Source organism: Hippocampus zosterae, unplaced genomic scaffold, assembly GCF_025434085.1.
Source record: "Hippocampus zosterae strain Florida unplaced genomic scaffold, ASM2543408v3 HiC_scaffold_251, whole genome shotgun sequence".
NCBI lineage: Eukaryota > Metazoa > Chordata > Actinopteri > Syngnathiformes > Syngnathidae > Hippocampus > Hippocampus zosterae.
The window spans coordinates 22500-42074 of record NW_026262831.1 but is presented as its reverse complement, the minus strand read 5'-3'; the positions used below and the strand labels follow the sequence as shown (position 1 = coordinate 42074).

At 52.3% G+C, this 19575-nt stretch overlaps 1 protein-coding gene across 1 annotated transcript; it reads right to left on the bottom strand.

Annotated features, from left to right (window-relative positions):
* Positions 1-12979: 12979 nt before the first annotated feature.
* LOC127594777 (serine/threonine-protein kinase Nek2-like) lies at positions 12980-16280 on the bottom strand. The gene is made up of 7 exons (XM_052056540.1): positions 15960-16280; positions 15580-15836; positions 15369-15507; positions 14516-14649; positions 14077-14439; positions 13455-14010; positions 12980-12985 (listed from the first exon to the last, which is right to left on the bottom strand). The coding sequence occupies exons 1-7, from the start codon at positions 16278-16280 to the stop codon at positions 12980-12982; spliced, it is 1776 nt and encodes a 591-aa protein (XP_051912500.1).
* Between the last annotated feature and the right edge of the window lie 3295 nt (positions 16281-19575).

The window sequence follows — 19575 nt, the reverse complement described above, 5'->3', positions numbered from 1 at the left end:
AAGGAGCTGATCACCAACACCACGGTCTACGACAGCCCGCACCGCGAGCAGCGCAGGCCTTACAGCTATTGAAGCATCATCATCAATACCGCAGTATCTGGGTGGCGCAGTGGACGGACCCGTACATCCGGTTCACCCCCTGGAAGTCCACCACCCGCACCTTGGTCTCCACCCCCGCTCCGGCCAGCTTCTCCTTCAGGCCCTTGCAGCCCGTTATCACTGTCTGCTCGTTCACGATTATAAAGTTTATCAGGTAGTCCAGCTGCTCCTCGTGCGTCACCCGGATCACCCGGAACCCCTCTCGCTCCAGCAGCGCCCCCAGCTCCACCTCCTCCTGGAATGCGTACCCCGCCCCCTCTTTCTTGAACAGCCGTACGAACCGCCGTAGGTCCTTCTTCTTGGGGTTGGGCACGGTGTCAAAGTCCAGCAGCAGGGCGACGCTGGAGTTGACCAGGTTGAAGTAGGTGTCCAGGTGCATACGCTGCTGGTCCAGGTCCTCTCGATCCATCACCATCCCGAACCGCTCGGTGCCCAACAGGTCGTTGTCCATCAGGTACTGACAGGCCTTCTCGTTAGAGCGCAGGCCTATACCGGCCAGGGCAAGGTCCTTCCGGATGGTCATGAAGTCCCCACCCTCGAGCGTGGCTCCCTCGGGAATGTGGCCGATAGGCTGCAGCCCGAGTATGCGCCAGGCCAGCTCATAGACATCTACCTCGCGGTTGCGCAGTTCGGTGTGCATACGGTTCATGACCAGCCCCTTGGCGGTGATGATCTGCTGGTCTCTGGCAAAAACTGAGTTAGTGGCAGGCGTTATCTCGATGCGGCTAACCTCACACCCGGTGTTATCCGTGGTCGGAGCCAGATGAATCACCGGCCGATTCAGCAGGCTCGTGACCAGCACGTCCGGGTCCATCTCGTCAACGCACTTGCGCTTATATTCCTCAGTCATGAAGGCAGCCAACGCTTCTCTGTCCTTTTACTCGCAAGTATAGGTGATATATTCGAAGGCCTTATCCCTCAGCTATGCGGGGTTGGATTTGAGCACTTCCCGCAGGTCGGTGCTCTAAACGCCCTCCTCGGTAAGCGCCAGTCGCAGCTCACGTAGAGCCTTTCTGAGGAGGGACAGCCTCGGCACCTTTTCGCAGAGGAAGGCGTCAGGGTGGAGGGAGGAGTAGTTGACCTCCTCCTCGCCCAGGTAGAAGAAGACCTGTCTGGCGGGCATGGTCTCGACAATTTGGTAAGCCTTCATTATATCCTATAATCCTATGCAATTAGGGACTCATTATAATCATTATAAATCTGATCTGACATAGCGGCTAATATTAAATGTCTAGGCCGGCCTGTCCCAAGCCCGACTCCTCTCGCCAGGCCCTGCAGGAGGAGAACAGCAGGCTCCGGAAGTGCCTGGGCTAGGCCCAGGCCGAGTGCGAGCAGGTCCGTAGGCAGGTCCAGCCCGACCTCCACCGCCTGCTCGAAGAGGTCAACAAATCACAGCAAGACAGGCTCTCCCTCAAGAAATCACTCATCTCCAAGGACCTGGAGCTGCATTCCATGAAGGCCTAACTGAAGAAACTTCAGGGCGGCGTGGTCCGCGGTGAGCAGGAGGCTCTCGAGCTGAGCAGGCGGGCGGCCGCATCTCGTCTGGAGCAGGTTGACCGCCTCAGTTTTATGAAGGATCTTGCAGCCTCGCTGACCACTCAGTATCAAACCTTGAAGGATGAGGCTGCCACCGAAATTTAGTTACTCAAGCAAGCAGTTGAAGCAGGGCTTGAAGGTATTGTCGAGTTATTGGCGAAGCAGAGCCAGCAAGGAAGCAGGATTGGCCTCTTGCTTGGGGCTAGTTCTATGGAGGAGAGTGTAGCCGCAGTTCAGCGGCTGCAGTCTAGAGTTTCTGAACTCGAAGAGAACAATGAGCAGCTGGAGAGGAGAGTGGTCAGAGTGGCAAAATAGTCACTGGCGGAGAAAAAGAAGATCGAAAAGGCGTGCAAGGCCCAGATCGAGGTCGAAAAGGCCAAAAGCAGGTAAAACAATGAGAAGGTTATCAACCTGCTGACCGAGAATAAAAATGTCAAGCAAATGCTCGAAAAGCAGTACGAACACGAGCGGGCTGAGAAGGAGCATTTCGACCGAGAGGTCCTGGCGCTCCGTGACTGCCTCGAGCGGCAGGAGGCCTCTGAAAAGAACCTGAAACTGCAGGCGCAGCGGGAGAGAGTCTAGAGGGAAGATCTTAGGTAGGCCTTGGCACGTTCCAAAAAGAGGATAGCTTTTCTGTAAAACTAGCAGAGGCTTATGCAGGTTGAATCGGATTAAAGGAGCAAAGGCCAGCCTCTCCTGAGCTTCTGCAGAACCACAAGCTTAAACGTGACACCACTCGCCTCCTCCGGGAGTGGAGCAGAGCTGTAAGGCCTGCATCAAGAGCAGAGCCAGAGGATCTACGATCTGGTGAAGGACAAGTCGCGGCTCGAGATCGAGATTAGGTGCGTGCTTAAGCAGCATCAGGAGTAGGCCGAGGGGCTGGTCAAGCGCCACCGGGATGAGAGCCAGGCCCTTCGCAAGCGCATCAAGGAGCTGAACAAGAGCAGCAACGCGGCGCAGGCCCGAGTGGAAAAGCTGGAGTTGGAGGTGCGGCGGCTGACCAGACAGCGTCAGCAGCAGGCCAACCAGACGTTCGAGCTGAGCCTCAGCTTCGGCAAGGAGAGCCAGAGCCCCGCCAGCGTGGCCTGTGGCTCCTCCAAGATCCTCGAAGGAATCTGATATTAAATAGATCACCAGCAGGGTATGACTTCGCAGCCCAGCAGGCACAGGATTGGCTCGCCCTCCCTCCTGGTTACCGCCCAGTGCAGCCGGCTAGGCAGCTACTCCTCTTCGATCTTCAGGCGGAAAGGCCGGCCTGCCCCTTCCCGCCCCACACGTAGCTCTCGGCCCAGCTCGCCTGCAACTCGCAGAAAGGTGATCCGGTGCCGTTCGTCGATCTCACCCGAGATGCTTTTGAGATAGTCGTCCTCCTGGAATACGATGACCTGGCTGCTGAGCCCAGCCGTGACCTCGGCCAGGTCTTCCTTCTCTCGGACGATGCGCTCTTCCAGCGAGTTGACGTATTCCGTGAGGAGGGCGCAGGGGCAGTTTTCGCGGCTGGTGAAAACTTCGAGGCGCTTCACTTTAGTGAGATTGTGGGTGGCCAGTATTTTCCGGTCCGAGAAGAAAGAGGCGTCGGGACTGTTAAGGCCCACCTCCTCGATGTGCGAGGGCGGTACCCACCTCTTGATCGAAGGGCTTTCCGGGACAGAGTTAAGCTCCTTCTTCTTGTCGTGGATTTCTGGCAGGGACAGGCTGTGGGCCTCCCGCGTGGGCCGCTTGCTCTTGGCCTTGTCCACGCTCCTGGTGATCTTTGCAAACTCTGCAAGCTTGCGCTTGAGTCGATCCAGCTCGACCTCCCTCTCCTTGATCTTCTGCAAGGCCTCCTTTTCCATCTCCCGCTCCCGGCGGATCTCAGACGCCACGGCCTGCATCCTGTGGCTCTCCTGGTCAGCGGTGGCAGCAGCCTTCTTGCGCTCTGCCAGCACGATGCCCCACTCCTCCGGACTGACCTCCTGGGCCGCTTCTTCCTCGTGCAGGGGCTCGCGCAGACGGGCTCGGAGTTCCTTCTCAAGCTCGATTTGGTAGGCCTGCAACCCCATGTAGTGGTCCTTCTCGTCAGCCTAATGCTTCTTCAGGACGCGGATACGTGCTTTGAGCTGTTCCTGCTATGCGCGCAGGTCCTGCCCGGACTGCTCCGAGGGCTTGTGGCGCTCGATGCCCTTCGCCTGCTCGCGGATGACGTTGCTCATGAGCAGCAGTCGAGTCTTCAGCCCATCGATTTCCGAGTCCAGGGAGCGAGCCTTGTTCTGCAGCCCAGTGAGCTTGAGCCGCTCCGACTCAGACAGCTCCCTATTCTTGAGCTGGTTGATGCATGCCTTGAGGCTGTCGATCTGCTTGTAGGCGTTGTTCAGTTCCTGCTTGAGTTCTTCAGGCGGCTCTTGTTGTTGCTCGAGTGCGGGCCTCGGCTTCTTCTTGCGCTGGGAGATGGCCTCGTTGAGTTGCCGGTTCAGGTCCCGCAACTCGATCAGCAGCTTTTTGTTGTAGCGGTTCAGTTCCTTTATCAGCCGTTCCTGTCGGGCCTTTTCGGCCGCGTCCTCTTTGTCCGCAAACTGCTCCAGGCTGTCGTCGACCTCGTAGCGCGAACTGAGCTTGGGGCGGGGACTGGCCACGGAGGGCGTGACGGGAGGGACGGGCTTCTGGAGCTCGGTCTGGATGCTGATTTCGTGGGACTGGGCAGGCCGTGAAAAAAAGCTCATGAGTTTTATTTGGCGTTTGGCTGAAGATGATCAACGAAACGCTGCGAAGGTAACTGCGGCGGGTTCAAGACGGGCTGGGGATCAAGCACCTCACAGTCAAGAAGGAGATCAGCAGACTGTCTGAATTGGCTCACGCCCCGCTGCTGCCCTATGAGCCTCTCTTCCAGGTCATGCTCTCCCACTGCACTACCTCCCGCAAACTCTCCCTCCACATGGCCCAACTCCTTCTCGCCCTCATAGAGCACCCCGACACCGCCCGAGAGATTGCGCCCCTGGCGATTGAGTTTCTGACCCGCTGCAGGACCACCAAGAAGCTGCAGGCCTGCGACCTCCTGGCCGCGCAGGAGCAGGCCATATGCAAGGCCCTTCTAGCCCGACGCTTCGTCAACCCGGACATTGCCAGCCTGGTCGAAAAGTACCTGACTCTGGTGCTATCGGTCTCACACAAAGAACTCTGGGAAGAAGTCTCCGAACTAGTCAGTGGGGTGTTCATCCTGCTTGAGACCACAGACTCTGGGCTCTTTATGAAGCTCTTCCCTGACCTGGTGCTGCTTGCCGATGGACTAAGGCCCACCTGGTTTGCAGAGGAGCCTGAGCCTAGACTGGCCGCTTACGTGATATCTGTGCTTTTTCAGTCTGAGCAAATACTCGCTAAGCTCAGCAGGCACGAGGCCTTGCCAGGCATTGTGCAGATCATCCACAAGAGGCTGCTCGTGCTGGCCGAAACGCCCCTCAGACAGCAGGCGGACGAAGTCTTGTTCCTGAGCTATCTCAGGACCTTGGTTCGAGGACTGGCCTGGACGGACTCGGACTACGGCTGCACTGCCGCCCTGTTCGGGACTCTCACTCACGAGAATGCTAGAGCCAGACACTTCTGCCACGAGGGACTCAACCACCTCCTGAAAGCGCCCTGCTTGACAGGCAGGCTGGTCGAAAAATGCTCGGACAGCCCTGGTGGCCTGAACCTGCTGCTCGGGCTGTTCGAAGAGTACCGAGGAACAGAGGCAATGCCGAACTTCGTGCTGGAGGGCAAATCAATATCCACCCAATCTCTGGCGCTGGGAGAGGTCTCAGCCCGGGCCCTGACCAGCAACTGCCTGCAGCTGATTCAGAGTCTTGAAGGGATCATCGAGAAATCGGCCTCGGCCATGCGCAGGAACAGCCAGAACTTTCTGTCGAGGGTCTACGAAGGGCTCAAAAAGGGGCTGACTAAGGAATAGGACGAGGGGGTGATCCAGCAGCTGTTAAACATTGTGCAGGGGGTCATCGCCATCAACGGGGCCGGACACGACCGCCTCAACAACCGCTTTCTGCGCCTCATCTTCAAAGAAGCCCTGCTCTCCCGGCCAGTCACTGCCAAGCAGCTGCAGGCCAGCAAGGCTCTGCTGAACTTAGTGTTTTCGGTGGGGTCCGTGTTGGGCCGGGACTGCTGGCTGACCGTTTGGACGGCTTTCCAGGACTTCGACGAGCACTCGATCGAAATCCTGACTTCTCAGGACCGGAAGTATTTGGACAGGGTCACCGACATCCAGATCCAGGCGCAGCTGCTGTAGAGTATTTGCTCGAGCACGCAGAAGGTCAGCGCTTCCCAGCTGCTGGTCATGCTGGAGACCCTCTTCCAGCTGGCCTTCGACTTCCTCTAGGCGAGGCGAGACTCGCGGGCCAAGTTCCTGCTTCAGCGGGTGGAAAAAATCTTCTAAGCCAACCTGCACCGCGCAGAGATGATATGGCAGATGACTTCGGACGGGCTGATGTGCCTGGTGAGTTCGAAGTCGACGGTGCGCAACGACTCGCTGCAGACCCTGTGCAACACGATGGGCCTGGCTCTCCGCAGCGAGCTCTCCCCGGAGCTCTCGCAAGACAGCATCCTGAGCCCAATATCTAAGATAATCCAGTGTGGCTACCCCGACCTCAAGCTAAGCATCCTGAGCAACCTCAAGCGGCTCATTGTGGACAGTGCCCACTCCTTCAACGAACAGGCCTGGACAGTCGTCGTCGCGGTCCTCGAAGAATCCTCCCTGGATAATCTCTCTCTCCGCAAGGCTTTCGAGTGCCTCGAAATTCTGGTGGAGACCTATCTGCAGGACCGCCCTCTCGAGCTGATCAGCAAGCTGGTCTTCACTCTTAGCAACGTGAAGCACCGCTCTGAAGAGCCGAACGTGAAGTACATGTGCCTGAACAAACTGTGGCAGATATCGGACCTGATCCGCAAGCAGCACTGCAACCCGGCCGGCCTGCAGTCCAAGATCTTCAAAGAACTGAGCGTCATCCGCGGCGACCAGGAGATGAACGAGCTCCGGCAGAGTTCGTGGCAGATCCTCGGCGAATTGATTTTCCACAACTCCGAGGGATTTTCCCAACGGCAGTTCGACGAAGTGCTGCTAGGCTGCCTGGGCCCTGAGCTGCTCGCCCAGGCCAAAGAATCCGTGCCAGAAGAGCTCTGCAAAAGCATGGTGGGCATGCTCTCCAAGATGGCCCGCCGCTATTACCAGTCGTTCCAAGGCCAGTCTGAGGAAGTAGATGGTCTCCTTCTAGAAGTGCTGAGGCTTATGGTTGGCCAGATCCACCTCGAAGTACTCCAGCAAGTCACCAAGGCGGCCAGGCAACTTGTGCAGGCCAATCCTGAGGTGGTTACTCGCCCGGGATACAGTCGGCTGCTGGTATAACTGGCCAAGCAATTTGTGCCTGCTGGAGACGGAAAACGACTGAAAATGCTCGTGACTTACCTACCGCAGAGTGTCTACTAACTAATCACAGTCTCGTTCGAGGCAGGCTTCCATGAAGTGTTTGAGTTGCTGGACTGTACATTCTTCCTGTACTCCAAGCTTGAGCGGGCTGATTTGGATCTAGCTGGCTATCGGATTTACGTAGATGAGAAGGTCACCCTAGAATTCATTGGTAATTTCAGCGCGCTGATCCTTGAGAACGGGGCAATTGAGCCTGCCCGCAAATTTCTTTAGTTTTGCTCATCAGTCATTAAAGGGGCGAAAACTAACATTTTCTCAAAGCCAGCCATTCCTCGATTGTGCGCCTCGCCTGGCAGCACGAACCCCTCCAGCCCCTCTGCGCGGAACTGCTGCAGCTCTGCCTCTCCAAAAAAGAAGAGCCCAGTGAAAGCAAAGACACTCCAGGATGGAAGCTCGCGGTAACTTCACTGATCGAAGCCAGTGATAGTGACTCGTAGCAAAGAGCCTGGGTGCTCGAGGCATTGCTCGGATTTCTGGATGCTGGCTATGCCGAGGCTGGACAAGAATTCCAGCTGCAGACAGAGTTGCTCGTGTCAAAATACCTGCTCTCGAGGCTGAAGGCCCAGTCGCCAGAAAACTATCTGCCCCGCATCTTTTCCAAAGCCCAGTCCATGATCTCAGTGGAGCACAAGCTCGAGCTAATAAAGCAACTGTTCGATTTCATGCTCTAGTGCTAAAGTCCTTCGCCTTTCTAGCTGGCTTTTGACTTGTACCTTGAACTCCTATCCCGCTAGTTTCAAAATCCAGTGGCGGAGGTTGTCGACCTGCTCGTGGAACAAGTCATGGCAGACCGACTGTCCATCCCGGACTCCCGCCAGAAGGTGAAGGGGTCCGGCCTTACTGTTTTCGTAGGCGTGTTTGGCCTGCTAGCAAACAGCAAGTGCGAAGGAGCTCGGCTGAAAGCCCAAGAGTATTTCAGACTGGCAGGAAGCCGCCTTCTGGCGCAGTGATGCTTCGATTTGAATATCATGAAAAAATTTGACTACTACCGCAGTCCCTACCAGCCGCAGGAGTACCGGCTGAATTACCACCGGGTGCCTGAGCGCAGCTACGAGCCGATGTACCAGGTCGACCCGAAGTAGAAGCTGCAGATGCGGGGGCTCAAGCCCTCGGCCTCCTTCTCAGGTAAGGATCGTAACAGCCGCACACCTGTCACTGGAGGCGAAGTACGCCGTCAAATCTAAGTACAGCTCGCTGAGCCACGACCGTCTGGGCAAGACCTACGCCGGCAGCCTGCGCGAGGAAAGGGGTTTGCCTCACCGCGAGTCCACAACACCTACACCAAGGAAGATGACGGCCTCTCGCTCAAGAAACGCCTGGAGGCCAAGATTGAGGAGCTCAAGCGCAAGAGCAGGCATCAGGAGGACGTCTCTGAGCAGACAGTCCGCAGGGATAAGGAGGATGCCTTCGAAGATGTCTACGGCAGGCTGGAGGCGATCCTGCGGGCGCACCAGGCAAAGGCGCTGGCCTGGCAGAAGGATCGCCATGAGCTGCAGCAGAACATCGACTTCCTCAAAGAAAAACTGCTTGCTTATGAATGAAAGTCAAATCTCGATGTCGTTGGTCACGAGCTGGAACCAATCGTAGAGCCGAGTCGTCGAGCTGCCGATTGCTTACTCGATCAACTCCTCGGCTCGTTGCCGGACCCCTTTTGGAGGCAGTTCCGCACACATCCTGGACCGAAGCTCCTCCTGGTTGAAGGCGGAGCAGGGCACTCCAGGCACTTTAGCGAGCATCAAGCAAAGGTTCAGGATGACGGATTCGTCCCTGCTGATGATCGCCAACCCCTCAGCAAACAGCTCTTTGAAAAGAGAGTAGGATGCGCTTTTGACTCCGCCCAGCAGCTCCAGATATTCTTCGGTCAACTTGAAGGGCGCCTTCTCGAAGGCCGCGTTGCCCGGGGAGGTGTCGAGGATGAACCCGAAGTCGATGTGGATGATGTGTCCTTGCTCGTCGATGAGGATGTTGCCGTTGTGCCGGTCCTTGACCCCCAATATATAGCACGCTAAGGAGTAGCCTGCCAGCGACCTAGCGAAGTTCTCCTGCGCGGCCTGGAAGCCATCGCGAAACTGGTGATGGAAGATGTCCCTTAAGGAGCACTTGCAAATCCGCTTGATAGCGTCGATTGACTTGGTGTCCCACAGGTACTCCACAAACCCAGAGTTGGCAGTCACCATGATGATGCTGTAAGGCCGAAGCCAGCATTTCGAGCCTCCCTCTGCAAGCAGTCTGCTTATCAGGCTTATCACGCTTAGGGCGAAGTACTCCTGGCGTAAGTCGTCTCCCGCCTTGACCACGTACGCACGCATCCGATGCGTCTTGAGGTTGCAGAGGGGCGAGTTTTGCTTCAGGTCCGCGATCACCTCCTCCGAGGGTGCGTCTAAATACCCGCTGAATGAAATCTGCTTGGAAGACAGCTTTTTGGACATGATTTTTACGAGAGATGTCTCGACTTCGATCAGCCGAGTTGAGTACTTGGCTCTCAGGATGTCTTAGGCTAGCCGCTCGGGGTCCATAAGGGATTCTTCTTAAGGCTCCGAGTCGTCGGTGCGATCTAGCTTGCTCACCTCGCTCTCTGCATACTCCTTTTCGTCCACTGTTTCAAAGATCACTCGGAAGGGGACTTTAGTCTTGGTTCTGAAGATTTGCAGTTTTTAGACCACGACTCTGACCAGCAGGGGATGTTCCCCGGATTCACAGTCTGAAAAGGGGAAGGGCAAGCCGATTCGGAAAACTTCGTTTTCAGCAGCCCGGTAGGTGCTTAAGATGGAGTTCGCTTTTTAGAGCAGTCTGGCGAGTCTCGTTTCGCAGTCTTCTGGGGGGCAATCTTTCAGCTTGATAGTGCAGGCGGTGATGAAGATACAAAACCTCGAGAGAGTATTTAGTGCGTTAAGTCGAGATTCTTTTTCCAGACAAATTTTTGTAATCTTTTATTAAGAAGCATCGGCATCAAAGTTCTGCTGGGGCCGTTTGCGATGTACTGCTCAATTTTCTGGTGAAGAAGTTACGTTGATCAGCCAGTTTCTGAGCTATTCGTCGGCAGTCATGGCTTCAAAGGACCACCGAACCAGCATTCCCAGCCGGAATTCGTACCGGCAGAGATACTCCAGGAGATCCATCACGCAGGATGTCTTCTCCTTGCTAGCCATCGACACCAGCTGAGGAATGATTGTCTCGAGCTCTGGCTGGGTGAGTTGATGAAGCTTCGCAGTGGGGATGATGCACTGCTCGCCTGCGTGGAACCTGTGGATCAGCTCGAGCAGGAGGAAGGGCCTGGCACTCCGCTCCATTGCATACCCGACCCGCTCCACCATGTCCTAGTAATCCATCGAATATAGCAACAGCCAAAGACAATCTGGATCACGTAAAGAACTAATCCCACCCTTTGCCTACCAGGTTGTAAAAGAAACCAGAGCGGTCCTCGCGCGGACGGGTCGAGAACAGTGGTTTTGGCCCCTCCACCTTCTCGAACAGCTTCGCGGCATTCTCCCCGCGGTATCGGGGCTCCAGCAGGGGCACGTAGGAGTCGTAGACGGACTGGCATTTGCGCTCGCAGTTTATGCGATTCTGCGAAGGGAGGGGCTTGCAGGGCTGGGCGCACTGCTCGTATTGCTCAGTGAGCTCCAGGTAAACGCGCATGCGCTCCTGCTGCTCGGAACGGTGGAGAGTGTAAACCTTGCTTCGAGTCAGAACTTCTTCCTTAAACATGGAATATAATTTGGGAGTCACAGCCCGAGGATTTTGCAGTGCTCGAGGAAAACGTTGCGGATCTCTACTGCGCACTTGGCCACGTCGTTCTCGATGCCGTTGTAGAGGATGCAGTTGTCCACCACCAGGTCGAAGTCTGCCTTGAACTCCTTCTTGTCCTGGTACACGTTGTGACTGAGCTTCGTCCTGATCTTCCCGAAGTCCATCGGGTGCTTCACTACTTCGAAGTAGTCGTGGATCCCGTACTCCTCCGGGTTGACGGGCCTGTGGAAGAAGTTACCACCCTTGGCCTTCCAACACACGTTCATCACCTTGAGCGCCGCCTTTTCCCACGCGGGTTCCAGGAGCAGTTGCTCCATCTCTTCCTTCGGAATGGTCTACGGGTTCTTCAAGTACTCATAGGCCTTACCAAGCTTGCCGGTCAGTTCCTGAAACTCTGCTTCGGAAATGTCCCTCGAGACCCCGTCTTCGTCGGTGTAGACCAGCCGGACTGCCACCTTGGGCAGGACAACCTCCTTCTTTTTATGGCGCCTGATTTCCTCCTTGCCAGCGGACAGGGTGCTCTTCTTGGTGTCCTTAAGCTTGGAGATTTCGTTGGACAAGTAATCGAGGACATCTACTCGGTTGAACTTGCGAGCGTACTGCACTGCCGTCTTATTGTCCGTGTCCAGCTGGGTAATGTTGGCCCCTTTTTCCACCAGTAATTTGCACATTTCCAGGTGCCCCTCTCGCGCCGCGTAGAACAAGGGCGTCTGCGACTTTATCGTGTCGATCCGGTTCACGTTGGCCCCAAGCTCGATCAACTTGCGTGCCATTCCGAACCGATTGTCCCTGCATGCGTAGTAGAGCGGGGTCTGGCCATAAACGTCTGGAGAATCCACATCCACCTTTTTTTCAAGTAGATACTCGAAGCAACGATTTTTGCCATCCCGGCACACGTAGAAGATGATGGACTGCATGAGACTGTCCTGGAAGTTGGGGTTGGACCCTGCTTCGACCAGCAACTTGGTCATTTCGAACGCCTTGTCGTGGTCGAAAAGCAGAGCCGCAAAGTAGAGCGGTGGTTGTCTTGTCTGTGGCTAGAGCTTATTTATCAACTAGGATCCGTGCTCCTCTAAGATCTTGGTTACTTACTCGATAATTCCGCTCTTTATTGCAATGATAAGCGAGTTCATTGGCCTTTCCATCAAAAATATTAATTTTGCTCCTGCCTCCACCCGCCCCTCTTATATACCCGCCTTCTCACACTGCCGTGTTTCTTTAAACTGGCTCACTGCCCTTTTGCTCAAATAAAAATACCGCCCTTTTTTTTCAAGAAGGCCTTGTCATAAAATTCTTTTGACAACTTCATAATGATATTCGCCTCAAGTGTTGCTTAGCTATACCAAATTTGTTTATATTGCAGAGTAAGTAATCCACTTTGATCTTGAGGGTTTAAGATGTTCTTTAGGAGACCACACAAATTGAGTGTAGATGCTCGTTTATCAGCAAAAGGTATTTGCAATTATACGTGCGGCTCGCACAATGCTTTTTTTACTTCCATCTTCCATCATTTTTTGTTCGATTGCAATCGTAAGTTGTTTTAATAACAGGCATTACATTTTCAGCCACTCCTTGCCGTAGGATGGGTTATCTAATCACTCCAATTAATTTTACTAGTGATCTGAGGCAAGTATTAAAACCCTCTTTAAATTAAATAATTAAATGATAATCCATTCATTAAATAACAAACGCATCATTTTGATTTTTTTTTTAAACAAATCAGTCTTTCTTGATTATAATCATTTTTAATTGCTTTAATTTGATTTATATGATTTATTGGGAATTTAATATACTAAAAATGAGTATCGATTCTCAAATGAGCTGGGAAGAAAAAATGATCCTGGGAAATGGAGAAAACTGGGTTTAGACATCATTTTCCCTTGAAATTCAAGAAAAAGTAAAGAGGAGTAAAAAAAAACGACCTACCGGAATTACCCAACTTCATTAAAAGAAAAGGCAGTGCAACTCTACATGGCCTGTGAAAACTATCACCAAGTCAGTCGAAAGTTGCAGGTCCCGCTCAAGAATATCCATAGGTGGGTCAATACAACAATATCGGACACACGCGGTAAAAAGCCCTTTGATTCCTCCATGGAGGCCGAGCTCGCTTGCTTAATAAAGCAAGCGAGCTAGCAAGGGCAGAGTTTTTCAAGCCTGTAGGTGAGACACATGGCCCGGAATCTTTGCAAAGATAAAAAATTTTCAGCAACGGTGGGATGGTATTACAACTTCATTCGAAGGCATGACATGAAGCTGTTGCTGAAAATGAGAAAATGATGATAAAATCTTTAGTGCTTGGTGTATTCGAACAATTATGCAGTTTAGGTCATTTTAAAGCTTTCGCTTTCCCTCCGGCCAAGGTCCCCTCCAGACCCGATCCTGCTTGCAAGGATAATGATAGTAAAGAAAATATCTTTGGGAATTGGGATTAAAAAAAAATCTGATAAAAATCAAAGATATGGGAGGATCATTTTTGTCGAGCTGGCTCACGGATTCTTGAACCCTTTCCTCGGCCTTTTGGAGGACTTCCTCCATTTCCTTGCGGCGGTCGAGCATCTGCCGGATCTTCTCATCTTGATCCGCAAACTACTTGATTTCCTACTTGAGCTAATGAGCAAATTACATCTTTGTGGAGGCTCTCAAGCTCGGCGGTGATGTCCAAATTCTTCTCGATCTCGCTCTCGAGAGCCTTGGCCTCCTGACCCAGAATTGCCACCCTTTGCTTGTTGACCTCGATCGAATTCTTGAGCTCTTCAATCTGGGCCTCCTTGCCGCGGATGGACCCTTCGAGCGACTGGATCTTGTCAGCCAGGGCCTTGCCCCGGTCAATTTCGTCTTTGTACTTCTGCTCGCAGGCCTCAGCGGCTTCCTTACTCTCCTTGCACTTGGCCTCCAGAGCTTTCTTCTCCTCTTCGAGTTCCTTGATCTTCCTCTCGTGGTCGGCCTGCCTTTCTTCGGATTGCTTGATGAGCTCAGCTTTCTTCTTGCACTCTTTGGCCAGCATCTCGTACTCCTTCTGGCAGTACATCAGGTTCTTCTCGAGCTTGGCGTTTTCCAGTTCTGCCTCGCGGATTTCCTTTTCGAGGGACTTGGCCTTGGCGGAACTCTCCTCCATCTTTTTCTTAAGCTCGGCGATGGCCTCGTCGAGCTTGGCCTTCTCCTCCTTGGCCGCCGCCACGCTGTCGTTGACCGTGTTGACCTCTTCAGCCAGCTTGGTGTTCTTCTCCTCAAGGTCGGTTTGCTACTTCTTCAGCTTTTCGATTTCTCTGGTCCGAAATTCGGACATCTCCTTGAGCGACTGATTATCGGCGTTGATCTCGCTGAGGTTGCTGTTGATGTGGTTGATGTCGCTCTTGAGGTCCTCGATCTCGCGCTTGACCTTCATGATCGAGCGGTTCTCGTTCTCCAGCTCGCGGCGCATCTCGCGCTCGGCCCTATTCTTTTCATCAAGAGCAGCCTCAAACTTTTTTTCGAGGGCTTTGAGTTCATAAGAAAGGTCGTCCTGCTCCTTCTCGCCCTGGCGGAGGGTCATGAGCTCCTCCTTGAGCTGGGAAATGAGGGCATCCTTCTGCTCCTCGCTCATCGAGTACAGCTGGTAACGGACGCACCTTTGAATAGCTCGACATTTATTGATTATTATATTCAACTCAGCAATCCACCCTTCTTGTGGCCATCGTAAGGCACCCTGTCAGGTACATGATCTTCTCGGCCTGCCGCAGCACCGTCCGCCGCAGCTCGTCCTGCTCCCCCTGCAGCCGCGAGTTCGTCGCCTCCACCTCTTTCAGCCGGGCAGTGCTGAAGCTCTCCTTCAGCAGAGCCTACGCAGCCAGCTGCCTCTCCTTCTAAAGCTAGTTTTTCATCCTGCTGATTTGAAGTTCCAGTGCTTTGTTTTGCTCCATCAACTGTTCGACAGCTTTGTACTCAGCCTGCCGATGTCTGCTTTGGAGAGGCTGCTTGGTGCGACTGGATCTCAGGCTCCGATCGCTTTCTTTGCTGCGGGACCGTGTTTTGCTTGCACAGGGGTGTTTAGACAGCGAGCGAGTTTTACTGATAGGGAGCCAAGGACTGACTCTCAATTAAAACCTAAGCACAGCGCTGTGCCTTATTTCAAGAATTGATTGCCCCTGGGAGATCACTTAACTGGGAATCAGTTTTTGGCAGCCCAGGACCTCTGGCTTTTTTATTGTTTCGAAGCAGACAAGTAAAGTGATTTCTAAAGGCTTGTCCAAATTGTCCACTGTCAATTATAGGGCATCGTCAAAATAGCTGTAGCCGGCAGTGACAGCCCTCTTCTGCGTGAAAAGGGCCTCCTCGGTTTACTGCTTGACCAAAAGGCGGACAGATACTCCTTCTTGCAAACCTAGCAGCTACACCTGCAACGGAACGAAGGTCAGCCTCTGCGCTGCCCGCTATGAAATCATTTAAATTCAGTTCATACGCGCAGCACAGCCGGCCCCTCCTGCCGGACCAGAGAAGACTGCACCCTGCGCTTGCGGAATTAGCAGGCTGGCAGGACATTGTTGAGCTGGCGAGGAACCGTGGGCATTCTGATGGTCTTGATGAGCATCTGATTTTCTTTGTTATCACCTGAGACGTTGGGTTTGCTGGAGTCCCCCTTCGTTTTCATTTTCATGTACGGCCGAGCCAGCAGCTGAGAGGCGGTGGGCCTCAGATCCCTGTTCACAGTCAGGCACTAATTAACAAGCAGCCTCAGCTGCTTGGTGTAGCACTCTCGCACCGGCCGGTACCGACCGTTGATCACTTTGGCCGATACCTGCTCAAGCGTGAACCCGCTGAAAGGCATGTGGAAGTTGCACATCTCGTAGAGCAGCACCCCCAGAGACCAGATATCAGTCTTACTGTCGTACTTCTCCCCCATGAAGATTTCAGGCGAGAGGTAGAGAGGAGTGCCGGCCTTGGTGGAGGCCATCGACTGCCCCTCTTTATGGTGACTCTTGTTGATGAAGGCGGTGTTGAGGTCCGTGATTTTGACGTGCTGCTGGTCCTACGACAGCAGAATGTTAGCAGCCTTGATGTCCCGGTGGATGACTCCTTTGGAATGCAGCAGCTCCAGGCCTTTGAGGATCTAGCAGGCGAACTTCCAGATGGTGGTCTCGGGGACATCGACCTGACAATGTTGGTGCGACTCGACGAAGTGACTGAGATCGCCGCCGGTCATCAGCTCGCTGACAGTGATGATGCTGTTAGAGATGGAATCGAAAAAGCAGTCGTACATTTTGACTATGAAAGGGCTGTCAAAGCTGAGCTGCACCCTAATTTCGTTGAGCAAGTATTCAGCAGCTTTCTTTTGATTTTTCTTTGGAAGTGTCGATCGCTTCAGCGCGTAGTGCTCTCCGTCGGCGATCCTCTGCACCCTGTACACCCGCGAAAAGTTTCCTCTCCCGATCTCTTTTGTGAATCTATATTCTGCCAGTTCGTATGAAAGCATCGTTAATTAACTAAGGCTTTAATCATCATGATAATGAAAGGCATGATTGCGTTTAACTGGCCATTGTGGCTTTATTTTCTGCTATTGTCATGTGAGGCCATGCTCTTCATGTTATCTTCAAGTAAAAGGCACTCTATCACGTATGATCAGATGGGCTTCAATCGTACAATCGTGAAGTCAGTCTCGTTTTTTTAGCGTAAAATAAAAAAAAGTAATTGGAATATCAATAAATTAAAATAAAAAACTTGATAAAAAGTTGTTGTCGCATTTAACAGCATATTAATTAATAAAAGCATATGTTCCTGACCGTAATTTGTGCAGTACTTTAGGCCGAGAACGCACCTCTAAGATCCAGTGTTCCAGATATTATAATTGGAACAGTTGTGTTTAAAAATACAGATTCTAGCGCGATAAAGACTGTCAATTTTGAGGATCCCCTGCCCTCATCCTTCGACTCGAATGCGGGCATTCTGCCAGGCTTCGCTAACGCCTTATAAAAAATAGAGTTATCCTACTCCATTACAACTACGGAAGGCACCTTTTTGATCGCTCTCTACTACTCATCTATTTACAACGCAGAAATCTTCTATTTCATTGAGTTTTCAGGCGACATATAATTATTTAAATACACTGTTCATAGATATCAGTACAGCTACGACAACAACAAAATGCATTTTAACCAGACAGTAGCCCTCGCTGGCTCTTAGATCCTTGTCACGGTGTAACGGATCTAATCCTACAGCTCCACCAAGCTGCTGATGGGGTACTCCCACTACACCAAGACTGACACTGGTTTCATCGTCTTCCACTAAGGCTTTCCGGACACGGATTATGTTCCATCCCTCCAAACCACGAACGTCGCTGTCTTCGATCTCCCAAACCAGTACCCAATTTTCCAGTAAGTCTCGTTCGGCGTGCTCTGGAAGGGCTAAACATAAACCAAGGAGGTTGCTGTCTCAAGCGACAGTGTTCTGATAATCGGACTGTACGTCAAGAGTATGGATGATACCTTTGATGTCAGCGTCGAGGTTAATGTGGGTGGGCTTGTTATCAGCAACAAGCGGTATGGCAATCTGAAAATTGGTGCAGTTAGGATTACCATTTTTTAACTCTACCCTGGCGGGACAGCCGACCCCTAGACCAATACGACTGATGGTACTGCGACTGATAATGGGACGACTGATAATGGGACGACTGATAATGGGACGACTGATAATGGGACGACTGATAATGGGACGACTGACAATGGGACGACTGATAATGGGACGACTGATAATGGGACGACTGATAATGGGACGACTGATAATGGGACGACTGATAATGGGACGACTGACAATGGGACGACTGATAATGGGACGACTGATAATGGGACGACTGATAATGGGACGACTGATAATGGGACGACTGATAATAAAACGACTGACAATGGGACGACTGATAATGGGACGACTGATAATGGGACGACTGATAATGGGACGACTGACAATGGGACGACTGATAATGGGACGACTGATAATGGGACGACTGATAATGGGACGACTGATAATAAAACGACTGACAATGGGACGACTGATAATGGGACGACTGACAATGGGACGACTGATAATGGGACGACTGATAATGGGACGACTGATAATGGGACGACTGATAATGGGACGACTGACAATGGGACGACTGATAATGGGACGACTGACAATGGGACGACTGACAATGGGACGACTGATAATGGGACGACTGACAATGGGACGACTGATAATGGGACGACTGACAATGGGACGACTGACAATGGGACGACTGATAATGGGACGACTGATAATGGGACGACTGATAATAAAACGACTGACAATGGGACGACTGATAATGGGACGACTGACAATGGGACGACTGATAATGGGACGACTGATAATGGGACGACTGATAATGGGACGACTGATAATAAAACGACTGACAATGGGACGACTGATAATAAAACGACTGACAATGGGACGACTGATAATGGGACGACTGACAATGGGACGACTGACAATGGGACGACTGATAATGGGACGACTGATAATGGGACGACTGATAATGGGACGACTGATAATAAAACGACTGACAATGGGACGACTGATAATGGGACGACTGATAATGGGACGACTGATAATGGGACGACTGATAATGGGACGACTGATAATAAAACGACTGACAATGGGACGACTGATAATGGGACGACTGACAATGGGACGACTGATAATGGGACGACTGACAATGGGACGACTGATAATGGGACGACTGATAATGGGACGACTGATAATGGGACGACTGACAATGGGACGACTGACAATGGGACGACTGACAATGGGACGACTGACAATGGGACGACTGATAATGGGACGACTGATAATGGGACGACTGATAATAAAACGACTGATAATGGGACGACTGATAATAAAACGACTGACAATGGGACGACTGATAATGGGACGACTGATAATAAAACGACTGATAATGGGACGACTGATAATGGGACGACTGACAATGGGACGACTGATAATGGGACGACTGATAATGGGACGACTGATAATAAAACGACTGACAATGGGACGACTGATAATGGGACGACTGACAATGGGACGACTGATAATGGGACGACTGACAATGGGACGACTGATAATGGGACGACTGACAATGGGACGACTGATAATGGGACGACTGACAATGGGACGACTGATAATGGGACGACTGATAATGGGACGACTGACAATGGGACGACTGATAATGGGACGACTGATAATGGGACGACTGATAATGGGACGACTGATAATGGGACGACTGATAATGGGACGACTGACAATGGGACGACTGATAATGGGACGACTGACAATGGGACGACTGATAATAAAACGACTGACAATGGGACGACTGATAATGGGACGACTGACAATGGGACGACTGATAATGGGACGACTGATAATGGGACGACTGATAATGGGACGACTGACAATGGGACGACTGACAATGGGACGACTGATAATGGGACGACTGATAATGGGACGACTGATAATAAAACGACTGATAATGGGACGACTGATAATAAAACGACTGACAATGGGACGACTGATAATGGGACGACTGATAATGGGACGACTGATAATAAAACGACTGACAATGGGACGACTGATAATGGGACGACTGATAATGGGACGACTGATAATGGGACGACTGACAATGGGACGACTGATAATGGGACGACTGATAATGGGACGACTGATAATGGGACGACTGACAATGGGACGGCTGATAATGGGACGAC

Coding starts and splice junctions, on each gene's coding strand:
- LOC127594777 (XM_052056540.1), bottom strand. CDS start 16,280: ATGCTTTCATACGAACTGGCAGAATATAGATTCACAAAAGAGATCGGG. Junction 15,508..15,579: donor GCCAAAGTGATCAACGGTCG/GTACCGGCCGGT, acceptor GACTGTGAACAG/GGATCTGAGGCCCACCGCCT. Junction 14,650..15,368: donor AGACCATCAGAATGCCCACG/GTTCCTCGCCAG, acceptor CTGGCTGCGTAG/GCTCTGCTGAAGGAGAGCTT.